Source organism: Propithecus coquereli, unplaced genomic scaffold, assembly GCF_000956105.1.
Source record: "Propithecus coquereli isolate 6110/MARCELLA unplaced genomic scaffold, Pcoq_1.0 Scaffold111, whole genome shotgun sequence".
NCBI lineage: Eukaryota > Metazoa > Chordata > Mammalia > Primates > Indriidae > Propithecus > Propithecus coquereli.
The window spans coordinates 3,619,034-3,634,034 of record NW_012135081.1 but is presented as its reverse complement, the minus strand read 5'-3'; the positions used below and the strand labels follow the sequence as shown (position 1 = coordinate 3,634,034).

The window sequence follows — 15,001 nt, the reverse complement described above, 5'->3', positions numbered from 1 at the left end:
ATGCCCACAAATTTATTTCATGCATATTTTGCCCTGAGAGACTGGAAATTAAGATGGAGGGTGTAGGGTCTTAGCTGGCCGGCAATAGTGCCTTGTACTAGAAGTGCAGAGAAAACCTAAGACTTGAGGCATTTCTAATTGTCCTTTTCAGCTTTTTTTTTTTTTCATTTTAAAGAATAGTACTTTATTGAATAAGCTTTATTCACAGAAAAATAAGCTTTAATCTACAATGAATGGCAGATTATACAGCTGAAAGCAATTTTCTTAGTTTTCCATACCGATGGAAAGGTTCCTATTAAATGAAAAAAGCCATAAAATTATATTCACAAATATAGTACTCTGTCTCAAAACAATTCACATGATTATTCACAATACTAATACCACGACATAATAATCAGTCATTCTGTCAGGTTAAAGTATAACAGTAATGAAAAAAATGCAAAATCTAACAGTAATTACATTAAAGCTTCTGTTACATCAAATCAAAAATGCAAATTTGGTACTAAGTATACACAAAATGGTAAAATATATAGTAATTTTAAATGTTACATTAATGATACATAATAGTAAACTCCAAAAATCTGTATGCATATCTGCAAACTCTAGACTTCAAAATAGAATCTTACCACCCAAATCCTTTTCAGCTTTGCATAATCATTGCTGTTCAGTTAGAATTAGGAGTGGATTTTACTATAGGGCAGAATCAGTCTGCCCAGTTTCCCTCTGCACACGTGACTTATGCCCCCCGAGTCTTCTAACTGTAATCCCTGCCTCACCCACCCACACCTAGACACACACGCCCCTGTGCTCATACCCACGCTCCTGCCTTCTTGAAACAGAGCACTGAACAACAGTGGTGACAATACCCCCATGCAAACTTCAAAGGACAAAGACCCTACTGTTAAGAGGGTGTGTCATTTGGTTAATGATCCAGAGATGATTTTCTGTCATTGTACATAAGGATCACGCCATCAGCCTAGAGCTAATGTGTACTGTGTGCTTGTTATACATACCAAGACCTGTTCTAGAATAATTTAATCCTCACAAAAAATCTGTGAAGTAGATATTATTGTTACCTTCATCTTATAGATGGAAACCAAGGCACAGTAGGTTAAATAACTTACCCTAAGTCATGAAAGTAGGAGGTGGGAGCCAGGATTTGACTTGTGTGGTCTCACTACAACACGACCCAGCTGACCCAAAGGCCAGTGAGATGCAACTGAAGAGAAGATTTTCTAGTAATAGATTCTTCTTACCCAGAGACTCATGATATCAAGCTGGTGTTTTGAGGTCTTCTTCGCCTCTCTGGTCTTTTTATGAATTAGAAATAGGTGTCCATTCTGTGCAGACACAGCTCCACGGGCACATGTCTTGGCAAAGGATGGCACTTTGTGTAGAGTAAAAGGTGCTTGTGCCCTTCTGTGTGGACACAGTCCATGCCAGAGCGCACAGCTTGGTGACCAGAGCGTGGGCTAGATTTTAGCTCCCTTGCACATTCTTGGCCTAGAACGCTTGTGTGTGACACAGCCGGCATAACTGACATGGCAGCCCGGAGGTTTCCGTCTGTCACTGTCCTCAGCCCTGAGATCTGGAGAGAAGGGGAACTAGCCCCAATTCGTTGTTGAATCTCCTTGGTCCCCAGTTCCTACGGATGGCCTGCCTCGATGTGGCTCGAGGCAGGACTGGTGCTGCCTTTCTAGAACAAAGCAGGAAAGACAACACAACTTCTCTAAACCTTCTCTCGAGTGACCCACGGTCACTCTAAAGAGCTAAAGAATCTCATAGCTTCAGCAAGGAGCACTGTGTTCATACTCCCAACACACTGGACCTGTTCATCTAAAAGAAAGTCACCAAGTTACACCAGAATAAAAACTGGGAACCTATTTATGTGGACTTGCAGCTTTTTAAGGAATGTGGGTGTTAGGGATGAAGTTCGAATGTGGGTGAGAAAGAATCAATCCTCAGACAGAGTTTAGGACAGAGAGAAGCACGAAATTTACGACTCCTTCTCCAAAGAAAAGGAGGGCACAACACCGGAAATAGGAGACACGCTGGCCCTGAGGCCAAAGGACTGTAGCTCTTTATTGGGTGGACTGAAGAGGGCTTGGGGGAGATTGATTGTAGCCCAGTTAGCAGAAGACAGCTGAGAACTGCTGAGTTCGTCCTTGCCTGTCTCTCATGCAGCAGGTTGATAACAGGAACTGTTTTCTTCTTTCTTCTTGATTGTGGGAGACATCTGGTACTGTCTCTCCTTGAGGTGGGGGAAGCTTGTGCCTCTGCTGTCCACCCAGGAACCCTTCAAGGCTGTTTAAACAGACTCAGAACACTTTGTCTGTAGGTAGTGAGTCTAAAATGACAGTTCATCAGATTGTTCGCCCTTTCCTTCCCCCTCTCCTTTCCCTTTTGGAATGTGAATTGACCAGCTCTGGCCATGTTAACGAGGGTTTACACTTTCCTCTGTTAGTTCAGCTTCTTTTAATTGCTAGGCGAACACCTCTGTAGGAGAGATATTATGTTACTAACCTTAGGAGTAGAGTTCATACTACTCTAAAAAGCTGTCAGTTAGAAATTTATTTTTCTTGTTAGCCCATTAGTGAGACTGTCCTTTCAGTAGGAATTTAAAAAATATGTGCAAGTTGTGAACTAAAATAAAATCTTAAGCCCCCAGCTGACTGAGTGGATCCCCTCTTGGCCAAAGGGACCCCAGAAATACCCTAAAGCTGAGTTGCTGGCCGTGAGAAGGGAGGTCAGACATGCCTCCTCATGCTCCCACTCCCTCTTGGAGATACCCTTTGTAACTCATTTACAGGCCTAAGGCTATGCAAGACAAAGCTTAAACCACACGTGTGTCATCAATTTACTTAACAGATCACGTGAGTCTTCATATATGTCCAATATATATCTGGCAGCTTGTCTTTGATTAAGACTTCCTTATCTTAAAACATTCCAAGCCTTTAGACAAAACTTCATCTCTTTAAGTAATCACAAATCAAAGAGTCCTTAAACCCACCTATAACGTGTAATGCCCCACTTCGAGATGTCCTGCCTTTTCCAGACAAACCAAATGTACACCTTCCATGTATTGATTTATGACTTTACCTGTAATTCCTGTCTCCCTGAAAAGTGTAAAACCAAACTGTAACCCAGCCACTGCGAGACCACTTGCTCAAGTCTTCTTGGGCCTGGCTCTCTGGGACATGGTTGCACATATTTGGCTCAGAATAAACCCCTTTAAATTATTTTTCAGAGTTCGAGTTCCTTTCTGTTGACAAAGCTGCTGTAGTGATGATACTGAAAGCAACGGTTTATATATGGTGGTGATGCTTATTCTGTGTTTCAGCAACAGCAGGGAGGTCTGGGGGTGTAAGCACTGAAGGCTCTGGGTTGGCTTTCAGGAAGTCACTCTCAGAAGTGGGGTGCCCATGATGCTGGGGTTCTGTACAGAGACAGATTTCATGGGTTTAGGAGGTGATCAGAGACGGGAAGGTGGACAGGGTCAATGTGGGTTACCCTTTTGAGATATTTAGTTGAGAAGGGGAAGAGACATAGGATGATAGTAGGTGTCATGGGGCCATGGAGGGACGTTAGGGGTGGGAAAGAGTTGAGCATGAGAGGAGAGGCTGAGAGGAGGGGCACGGGAGAGAGGAGGGTAACTGATCGAGTGCAGGATGAGAGGAGGCAGTGCAGGGAGGCAGACTGGCAGCCTGTACAAGAAGAAAGAAAATAAGGTAGGGTGGAGGCAGGTGGGAGGAAAGACCCAGAAGGGATGCTGAGGGAGATCACTCCTGCTGGCTTCAGTGTTCTTGGTGAAGTGGGAAGCCAGGTGAGGGGATGGGGACCGAGAGCTAGCCAGTGGAGAGTGGGAAGTTTGGGACATGAATGGGAAGTTGACAGGGCAAGGGAGAGATTGAGCACCCAGCTGAGGGTGTAGGGCATGACTCTGGTGCCTCAGATGACATGCTTGTGTGACATCCCTTGGTGGTGCCCAGCCTCTGTGGCTGGTTGGGGAAGGAATGTGTGGTCGTGACCTAGAGATAGGACCTGTTAGGCTGATGGTTGAAGGATAGGGCATAAAGGACGTGAGGATGCTGGTGAGAAGGCTGCCCAGATGGTCACTGGCCTGTTTGTTCTACGAGGGATGAGACAGCATCATTTTTGTTCACCACTCCTCTCCACCTGGTCCATGCCTGGCACATAGCAGATGCTCAAAAAATATTTGTCGAATGGATGGCTGAATGAATAATGCTTAAGTCAGGAAGGGTAGGAAAAGAGGCCAGGAGAGAGCTAACAGACTGGGAATGTGTGAAGGGGTCAAGGCAATGAGAGTGTTTACCAGAGTGAGGAGCAGATGTGGTGGGAGGCAGGTGGGAAAGAACTGGAAGGTGGAGGTTATGGCTGGAGAATGGGGCTCTGGGGTTTAAGCTTCCAGGAGGGATCAGTTCTTGGGGATGGCCCAGGGTGTGGCCCTGGAGTGGGTGGGTGGCTGCGGTGGAGTGGAGGAGGTGACTGGAATTGAGAAGATCAACAGATCAAGGGTCACCCTCTCAGGTGGGACTCACCAAGGACAATGATGAGGGAGGGTGGGGAGCAGCATGGTGTTCCAGAACCCCAGGGGTGGAAGAAACCCTCTTCCTTTTGTTCAACTTCCTACCAAATGATGGCAAGAAGATTGGCTTGGATGGAATGACGGGGCTGTAACATGACAGTGGGGAAGTCAGGCGGGAGGGAAGAAGGAAGGAGGGTGTTATAGGTCAAGAGAGGAGCTTGTTCTGCTAGAACAGGCAGCCCGGTCATTTTCTGGGTAGGAGAGTGGCATGTTGAGGATGGTATTTGCATAAGATCATGTTGGAAGTGATGTAGGGGTGGGTGGGAGCAAGGAGCGTCCAGAGACTCTGGGTGGATCTTTGGGGAGAAATGAGCCACATTCAACCTCATGACCCACTGCGGTTTGTCAGGCTGTCATGACCAGCATAATTTCTATCCACTCAGAGGGTCAGTCAGGCTGGGACATGCCCTGCACCTGTGCATGTAACACACTCGGCTGTGTTGGCTTCAGCAGCTTTGGATGACCCAGCTGCAAATGAAGCCGTATGTCTGCTGCACACACTGGTTCCTGCAAGGCTGTTTATCCCCACGTGGGATGCTCTCTGTTCTTTCCACCAAATCTTCAAGATGTCGCCTCTGGGAAGCCTTCCTTGCCTAATCTCCCTCCTGTAACTGCAATAGACACGTGGCTGTTTCTGACCCTGTCCATGCCTGTCTCACATACTTGGGGAGGGTGTCAGGCTGTTTGCTTCCTGGGTGTAAAGCCCATGCCTCCTCCTTCCTCCAAACTTCTCGTTATGTAACCAAAAAGTACTCAATAAATGGAATAGAACTGCTTTTGCTTAAACTTTAGTTCCCATGCTGTCTCGTGTGCCTTGCAATGAGAGCCCTTCCCAAAAATCTTTGAGAGCTGACCTGCCATCTCATGAGCTACTCCCATGTTGCCATCTATAGAGCCAAGCACAGCGTTAGGTTCATGTAGATGTTGAGATGTGAACAAATGTGTCTGTACTAAGCCCAGTATAAGCACCTACTGGAGGCAGGAAGAACTCTGGAACCTGCAGCACCTCCTGAGCCTGCTCTTTATTTTAATTACCTATAACTAGAAAGTTCTCAAGTTATCAAGTTGTTTATCCCCCTGCACAGGGTCAGATGGCAGTGAACCCACCCTTCCTTCCAGAGGGGATGTAGCTCCAGCCTGGAGTGCCAGCCCTCCTGTCTCTGCGGGGAAGGCCTCCCATCCCCACTCCTACCGCAGTCTGTCCTTTCCCTTGGCCCGTGCTCACCAGAAACCTCTAGATTCTGATCCTCGCTCCTTATAGCCAGGATGACTATTGCTATTACCTCTAGGGTAGAATTCTTAATCACCTCTCTTTTGTATATTTTGGGGATAATCTGTAGCCTCTCCCCCAGGCACGCAAGGGCATCAGGCTGCCAAGACGAGCATCTAAGCTGTGATGTTAGGGGGCATATAGGGGCTAAGAAAGTCTGAGGAAGTGAGGTGAGGTTCAAGTCCTTCCAGTCAGTCAGGTCTCCTCTCCCACCAATTGGATGATCTGGCTGCATTTCCCGTACACCTAAGATGGGCTTGGTCCAGAGAGGGAAGCCGTCCCTACTAGTGGCAGCCGATTTAGTTAGTCTCTCTGTCAAAACCCCATCCCGAGCTCATGTGTGTAGGGCTCTGTCCTGGCTTTGGGGTAGGGGATGACTGGGGCAGGAGGGCTGTCTGGAGGGATAAGGCTTTCCTCCAGTGCGACAATGGAGGTGGGACACACAGCCACCCTCACAGAGGGACAATGTCAGGAGCAGGAGAACTTCACAATCATTGATCCTACAAAACCTGGGTGCCCACTAGGTACTGTGCCAGGTGATAGAGAACTCTGGTGAACCAAACAGATGTGGCCCTGCCCTCATGGCCTCTGTTGTCAGGTGGACAGGGCTGCAGCCCTCACTGCAGGGGAGAGGCAGGAAGGGAACGTAGAATCCACAGGGGCTGAAAAGGGGACTGAGGGGACATGTTTGAAAGGGAAAGAGACTGGGTGTGGGCTGTGAGGTGAGAGAACAGGAACAACAAGACCACCCAGGGAGCCACAGGGAGACAGAGGGGATGTAAGGGGCTTTCTTGGTCACCCAATCTCAGATGAGTGTCCTTAAGTGTCTAGTCCACTCATTCCCACCTAGGATTGTCTGGGACATTCTGGGCTAATCCCCCCATCCCTGACTAGAATAGCAGCAGAAGTGCTGGTCTCATTGCAGACCCAGGGACGGACCATGTGAGGCTCTCTGGGGAGTTCCATGGATGCACACTGTATGCGACTTGGAGATGCAACAATTAGAAGGAACCCGATTTCCCACTGGATCCTCCCAAACTCTTCCCTGATTACAGGATGAGCCCCACTGGTTCTGGGAGGTGGACAGCAGAATGACAGGAGTGGATGCCCAGGGTTTTGGGGGATTGAAAAAGCCACCTAGTCACCTAATTGAATCTGCTGCCTCCTGAGAAGCCAGTGCCCAGGGCGCTGGGGCCAGACTATGCCTGGCTGGAACCAAGCTCATTTGTCAGGGGAGGGCCTGAGTTTGTTCCTGCACACAGTCTGTACAGGCTAATTACAGGAAAGAACTGAAATGGAGACTCCAGGATTACAGTGAAGGAAATTGGTGTGGGGATTAGTTTCAACCAGAGGATGAAACCTAGCAGATCATCATATTAATGGACCAACGCACTGGGGCCTATAAAAGGGGCCACCTCTCTCCCTGTGTCAGAAGGTGCTCTGTCCTCTGAGGCTTCCTGAACCAGGACGTCTTCCTGCATCCACAGAAAATGATGAGCCAGAAGTCCAGCAGAGCCTCCCAGGCCACCCAGGGCTCCAGTGGCCGCTCTGCCATCGTGGTGTCTGGCCAGAGCTGCAGCGGCTCCAAGTCCCAGTCTGCCTCTCGCTCTGGGGGAGGCAGTGCCTTCTTGGCCTGTGCTATGATGGGGGGCACCTTTGGCAGCAGGAGCCTGTACAGCCTTGGGGGCAGCAAGAAGATCTCGCTGAGTGTGGCCGGAGGTGCTGCCCAGGCTGGGGGTGTGACACGGGGGTGTTCGGGTGCCTTCGGGGGCAGCCTGTGTGGGGCTGGAGGAAGAGGCACGAGAAGTGGCTTTGGAGGAGGCTCCTTCAGGGTTGGGGGGAGACCGGGCAGCTTTGGAGGAGCACCTGGTGGAGCTAGAGGCCTTGGGAGTTCGGGGAGCTTTCCCCTCAGCATCCAGGGGGTGACCATCAACCAGAGCCTCCTGCAGCCCCTGAACGTGGGGATCGACCCCTAGATCGGGGAAGTGAAGACCCAGGAGAAGGAGCAGATCAAGACCCTCAACAACAAGTTTGCCTCCTTCATCGACAAGGTGAGTGCCCGTGGTGGGGGCGGGGCCATGGCCCTGAGATCCCCTGTGGCCCCCCCAGGTGAGGGGGCCTGGGTTTGGGGGGCAGGCCTGCTCCTGAGCTGGGGCTGGGCAGGCCACGACCTCTTCTCCATGGTCGATCACAGGTGCGGTTCCTGGAGCAGCAGAACAAGGTGCTGGAGACCAAGTGGTGCCTCCTGCAGCAGCAGACGGCCACCTCCAACGCCAGCGCTGATGACCTGCAGCCCTTCTTTGAGTCTTACATCAGCTGCTTGCAAGCCCACCTGGACAGGCTGCTGACGGAGCGGGGCCAGCTGGACGGGGAGCTGGGCACCATGCAGGTACTCATGGAGGAGTACAGGAGGAGGTGAGTGACGGGTGGTGCACAGGGGTCCCAGCGATCATGTTGCAGGTCGGGGATGTGGGTTTTCCAACTGGAGAGTCAACGCATGTTCTCAAGGCCTCTGTCTGTTGGCCACAGGATGGGGTGTCAGGAGGGCCTGCGGTGAAAGGAGGATCTTCTCTGTTGATATTTTGTGTTGGTGCCAAGGAGAATGAGGCATATGTCTCAGAGGTGGGCATCTAAAGTGCTCCCCAGCAGACAGAGGTAGATGTTCAGGCACTCCATCATTTAGCAGTGATGGATCTCATACTTTGCTGTTTACTAGAATCACTTTGGGAGCTTTAAAAATTCTAAATGTCCAAGTTGTACTCATGATCCATTAAATCAGGATTTCTGGGCCTAGGAGCTAGGCATTGGTAGCTACAATAGAACCCCAGGTGATTCCAATGTGTAGCCAAGGGTGAAGACCAGTTAGAAAATATGTTTGTTCTCGGTGGTGAGAGAGCTTCAAGGGGAGGCCAAGGTAGGAAAGAGCCCTGCTCCTGGTCTGATGTGGGGAGCAGGATACAGACCCAGGACACAGATGGAGCTGGGAGTCTTGGGGGGCAGATTGAAGGGGAAGATGGCTTTGGGACTGAGCACAGGCCTTGGCTCACAGGGACTTGGGTGATACCCCAGCAGTGGAGAATCCAGACAGCTCTGTATGAATGTGCTGCTCAGGGACTACACGATTCCATTATGTGTTTTATCTCCTTCTATTTTCAGTATCCTGGAGTATTGGAAATGGGGGTACCATTGTATTCTTAAAGGCTCTACCATTCTAATAATGCATGCCGCCCTCTGATCTTAGCCTGGTCTTATGCAGGAAACATTCACCAGCAGCCCTGCTCCAGGGTAGCCACCACCTCCCGGGATAAACACCTTTCTCTGTGCACCTGTGCACCTACCTTTGGCTCAGTGGTTCCCTGAGCATGACCTCTCTCCTTCCTTGCGGGTATGAGGATGAAATTAACAAGCACTCAGAGGCTGAGAATGACTTCATGGTTCTGAAGAAGGTGGGCAGGGCAGGGAGCTATGCAGTGAGGAGATGGATCCAGGAAGTGGGGAATGGTGGTACCTTCTCAGGGTGTGAGGCTGGACAGCATTTCCTCCAGAACTGGATTTCCAAGTGTTCTGTTGCTGATGGCCAGAACCCAGAATAGCGCCTGCCTCAATGCGGAACCTCTACTGTGAGGGTTTTCTTCCTGGAGCTGAAATACCTCCCACGTGTGTTGGACTTACCAGTTGCAAACTGCTCTGAGCCTTCATTACACCGGTTCACTGTCGAGCTATTGATAACTATCGTTAAAATCACCCAAGTTGTGGAAACTGACAGTAGCACATCTCCTCTAATACTGAGCTCAGTTGTCAAATCTCTCTCTCTCCTGCAAGTGTAATGTCTGGTTTAAGTGATTTTCGCTCCCATCTCCATGTAAACATGCTGTTGATACTACGAAATGTGAGTAACATTGAAGTGAGTAGGGCTCATCCCCTGCTTGTTATTTTCAGAGTGTGGATACATGCTACATGACCAAAATGGACCTGGAAGTCAAAATGGAGAGTCTGACCAGTGAGATCAACTTCCTGAGAGCCCTCTACGAAGCTGTGAGGACCTTTATCCTTTGCTCTAGGGTGGAAGCCACACTCGGGGTGTCAGATTGTGCTTGGTTCTTGGATTCTGCTTCCTTTGTGAAATCTGTTTGCAGGCAAATGCTTGCAAGGTCTTTCTCACCATTATCCATATTCTTTCCTCATTTCTCCTGTTTTACCCCCTCCCCCACTGTGGCTCACCTTCTTCCTCTGTTCTCCTTCCCAAGGCTCAGGGCACCTCCCACCTGCAGGTCACACCTTTAGCATCCGCATGCCTACAGCACCCCCGGGAATCTATGAAGAGGGGCCAAGAGGTGAGTTATGGATAACCCCTTATTACCTGCTTGACAGCTTCCTGCTGCCTGGTTTCTCTGGATCACTGTCTTGTTACCTTCCTTTCTCTTCACCGAGATTGAGTTTTCTCAGTCTCTTAACATTCCTGAGCCAATGGATGATAGGTTCAGGGCATCCTAGAGAGATGGTGACAACTGTCCAGTGATGTGCCCCTGTGTGCTTGTAGGAGTATAACCAGGTCCTGTCAGAATCCAGCGATACCTCTGTGGTCCTGTCCATGGACAATAACCGGCACTTGGACCTGGACGGCGTCATTGCTGAGGTCAAGGCCCAGTATGAGAAGATCACCCAGAAGAGCAAGGCAGAGGCTCAGACTCTGTACCAGACCAAGGTAAATAAGGATCACTGCATCAGCCCGGGCCCCACGAGCCTTCCCAGGGCTTCTGCCCCTTCACCTCCAGCCCTCCTGGCACCCTCCCAGAGAATGCACATTTTATTCATTAGGAAGCTCACTGAAATTTCTTTCACAAGTTCCCGTAACTTGCAGAGTCCTTGTAGTTCTTTTCATTTCAGTCTCTGATGTGTCTAAGGGCAGCCATGGGTTTCAGTTACGTGATTCTTTCCACTCTAAATGCCTGGTGGACGTCATGTGACCTAGCATTTTTTGGATTGATTGTAATTCTACTTCCCTTTTATACATGTGTGTTTGAGGTGGGGATAATCTCTCCCTACCTGCTCTCTCTGTCCACCACCCACTCGACTCCAGCTTGGGGAGCTGCAGACCACAGCCAGCAGGCATGGGCATGACCTGAGGAGCACCAAGAGTGAGATCGCAGAGCTCAACAGGGCAATCCAGAGGCTGTGGGCCGAGATCGAGAGCATCAACAAGCAGGTGAGGGCTGCTCCCCAAAGCCTGGCATTATGACTCTGATGACAGTGGTGTCTTGGGATGCTGGTGAGGCACCTGGACCTAGCAGGTGGGGCAGCCCCTCAGGCTCCTGACCAAGACCTTCAGGAACGGGGCTTCCCAAGTGATGCCACACAGAGCGAGGGCTTCATGTTACCTTTACTCGATCCATCGTCTTAAAGGGGGGAATGATCTCTCAATCGAGTGGTCATGGCCCTGAAGAATTTATGAACTAGGCGGGGCTGAGTTTCTGGGATCTCTGACTATAGATTATCCCTCCCCAAGAAGTTGGGAAGCAGGTGACCACTATCTCTGGGTAAGGGCTCAGAAAACCACTGTAATGTCCCAGCATGGTTTAGTTACATGGATATGAAGGCTATGAGCAGAAGAAATTAGCATGGCCAGCCACACAGTACATAGGTTAGAGATTTTCGTTAAGGAGACCGATGGAGACCTGTGCTCACCTGCTATATGCTCAGGTGGGTCCGGAGGCTCAGAGCACATCTTTTCCCTCTTCTTCAGAATGCCAACCTGCACGTGGAAATTTCTGATGCTGAGAAGCGGGGGGAGCTGACCCTCAAGGATGCCCAGGCCAAGTTGGTGGAGCTCAGAGAGGCCCTGCAGCATGCCAAGCATGCAGCATGCCCAGCTCCTGCGTGACTACCAGGAGCTGATGAGCACCAAACTGGCACTGGGTGTGGAGATCGCCACCTATCAGAGGATGCTGGAGGGCGAGGAGTGCAGGTGGGTGGGTGCTCTGGTGAAGGCAAGGAACCCAACTTGAGAAGGAAGTTTCTTGGTTATCTCTACTGTGTCACAGTGATTTTTGCCCCTGCATTTGCTCCCCTTGGTATACCCAGGCTCTATCACAATGGCAGAGGACAAAGGAGGTTCTCAACAAAATGCTTGGTGAACTGACCTGCACTGCCCAGGACTCTCCCCTTGGGCTAATGGGTAGCAATGTTATACATGCTAGAGCAGAATGCTGAGAGCCTCCTAACAGGCATACAGGGCAAAGGCAAATGTCGGCCAGTCCTGATGTGGTGGAGAATGCAAAGATGGGTACTAGGTGGTCCTAGGGGCCTGCTGCCTCTACACTCCAAACTGGAGTTTCCACTTTCCTCTGAAACAGTCACTCTTCTTTGCCTTCCCTTCCTTGTTAATGTTATCATTGTTAATGTTGGAGTCTGTGCAGTGGTCTAGAAAAAGCACCTAGATGTGGACGCTGTCCATAGGCCCAGAAAGGATGATGCAAATAAGAGCCATGTCACTTATGGCATGCGCACTGTGCTAGGCCCTTCACATCGCTTGACTGACTCATCACACAAACTGATGAAGAGGCATGTTATCCCAGTTTTGCCAGTGAGGTAACCAAGGCCTAGGTGATGGCAGAACCAAGTGTCCAGAGACGCATTATGTTTCTGTTCTCTGCATCCCCATCTTAGAATCTCAGGGAAGCCCCCTTCTCATTGTCTACCCTCGATCCCTGATGCTGAAGCTCATATCATTGTACTCTGGCATCCCTGGGGCTAATTCTGAAAAGAGATTGTCCCCCCTGGATAGTTTCATGATGGGATTTTCATGATATTTATTTCATGTTTCTGAACAGGATGTCAGGGGAGTGCCAGAGCCCAGTGTGCATCTGTGAGTATCTTGTGTCCCCCTTTTCTGTTATTGTAGCTGATTCCTCGTGGCTTTGTATCAGATTGCTTACCCACGAGTTGCCTTTTCTGCAGCCTTGTCCCCAGAGTGACACAAATGCAGGGGCACAAGGGAGAGTCCCATGAGACATATTTGGGTAGAATTTACCTGGTGGCTTGTCCAGTGTATGTCCTTGGCCTACCTCCATCAGAGAACTCCCAGGGGAGGGTCATCTCTCTTCTTTTTAGCTTTCCTCTACCACCCATTCTTCAGACAGGGGTTGCATGCACTGGGCCTTTAGACAGGCAGGGTGTGACTGAGCATTCCATTCTTTTTGCAGCTGTGGTCAACCACACTTCTAGCAGCAAGGGCATTGGTACTGTGGGCAGCAGCAGCAATGGTGGCTGGGGTAACAGAGGTGGCCAGGGCATCCAAGGGGACAGCAAGTCCAAGACTGTTGGGAAGGGCGTCTAGTCTAGAAGCACAAGCATCTCCATGGATTGGAGTCCTGGACTCAGCAGTTCATCCTTGTCCTCCTCAGCCAGGATCATGCAGAGCACCACCAGCAGTGGCCAGCACTCTGGCATCAAATACTGAGCTTGGGACCTGAGAGATGGCCGCAGAAACTCCTCCTAGCCATACCTCTGTAATAGTTCCCCTCTTATCAGGGTTGGTGACACCATAATCTCATCCCATTGGAGGGTTCAAAGCCAAGCCAAGAAGGGACTCAGAAAGACATTGTCAAGTTAAGGGTTTGGCCCTGAGCCCACCACCCATGCCACTACTGCCTTTTGTTTCTTCGTAGAGGAACCCTGCCTTGCCTCCTTTCAACTCTGTTTTCTTTTCTCCGTTAAACTACAATATATTACGCTGTCTTTTGGTTCTAAGTTTTGTAGAATGATAGTGACCCATGGTGCTTTCTGAATCAGAGAGTGACAGAAAGTTTCCAGAAAGTTACGTTAGCAGCTGTGTGTGGAGTGAGTGAGAGATGAGAAGAGGATGGGGCCCTGAAGGAGCCTTCGTGGTAAAGAGACATGGGTCAGACTCTGCAGTCTGCCTGGCTGCCACCATGTGCTTTACTCTTTCTTGATGCACCCCAGGGCAGACCACGTCTCGAGGTGGGCACATTTCTCTCACAGGCCTCAGTGGTTCTTGCCAAGAGCTCCAGATGCCTCAGTGACAGCCACCTGTAGATTCAGTGCCCAGCTGAGTCACTTCAGGGCCTTCCTCACCTCTCCCCTTGGGGTCTTTGGGCCAGGGTGGGCCAAAGCTGCCCATGTACCTTCCTTCCTTATGATTCAAGGACAGCCACCCCTCTCCCCAGCAAGACTTTGCCTACAATACTCCATATTCCTGTCCCTGCCCCCATATCCTGAGATCTCAAGGTTATGGAAAATCAATAAATAAAGCAAAGATTTATTTAGTAATCACTACCTGCCCAGAAATTATTCCGAGAACTTCACACATAACTCATCCAATGTTCACAACTGTCCTGTGAGGTAGGTATGATTATCCTCATTTTATAGATGTGGAAAAGGAGCTATAGAGAGGTAAAGGTCACCTCATGCCGCAGGTCAGTTAGCAAGTGGTAGAGCCAGGGTTTGAACATGGGTAGTTGGCTCCAGAATCCATGCTTGAAACTTCCATGCTATATTAATAACACATGTGCAACTTTGTTTCTCCACGATAGAATGTGTGTGTGTGTGTGTGTGTGTGTGTGTGTGTATGTGTGTGGTATGTGGTGTGTTTCTGGTCTTTGATGGCAGAGGCTTACTTTATTCAGAGGCCTTTGGGCCAATACCCCACCCACGGAGCCGTGCCCTGTCCGTGGTGCTGAAATCCAGTCCAGGTGCCTGGGGGACGACTCTATTTCAGGAGACTGGTATTACCATCACTTTCTCCAAACTCAGCTTTCTCCCATCCCTGCTTCAGTTCTGATTATTTGCATTTGGGCTCACAGACTTCCTGTCTAAGATCAAGTAAACGTGGTTGAAAGAGCAACTATAAAATAATCCTAGACTTTGTCCATTTTGTTATGTCCCCATAGAACCAAGACCAAAGAAATTTGTCTCTCTCTCAACGTCTTTATGGATAATAAAGCTTATGTACATCGGCATGTTTTCCTTTCTATCTCTGCCGCTGGAGTGAATTTGCCATTGGTGATTGGAATATTGACTTCCTATTTTTTTTTTCATTTCAGCATATTATGGGGTATAGATGTTTAGGTTACGTGTGTTGACTTCCTATTTTAACATGGATTATT

General features: G+C 49.5%; 1 protein-coding gene across 1 annotated transcript; it reads left to right on the top strand.

Moving 5' to 3' along the window:
* Positions 1-6,303: 6,303 nt before the first annotated feature.
* Positions 6,304-13,212, top strand: LOC105815146 (keratin, type II cytoskeletal 2 oral-like). The gene is given in 11 exon segments (XM_012650286.1): positions 6,304-6,309; positions 7,364-7,927; positions 8,071-8,290; positions 9,261-9,322; positions 9,816-9,911; positions 10,417-10,581; positions 10,957-11,082; positions 11,620-11,733; positions 11,735-11,841; positions 12,707-12,741; positions 13,079-13,212. Coding segments are annotated over 11 exon segments (1,629 nt in total).
* Positions 13,213-15,001: the final 1,789 nt, after the last annotated feature.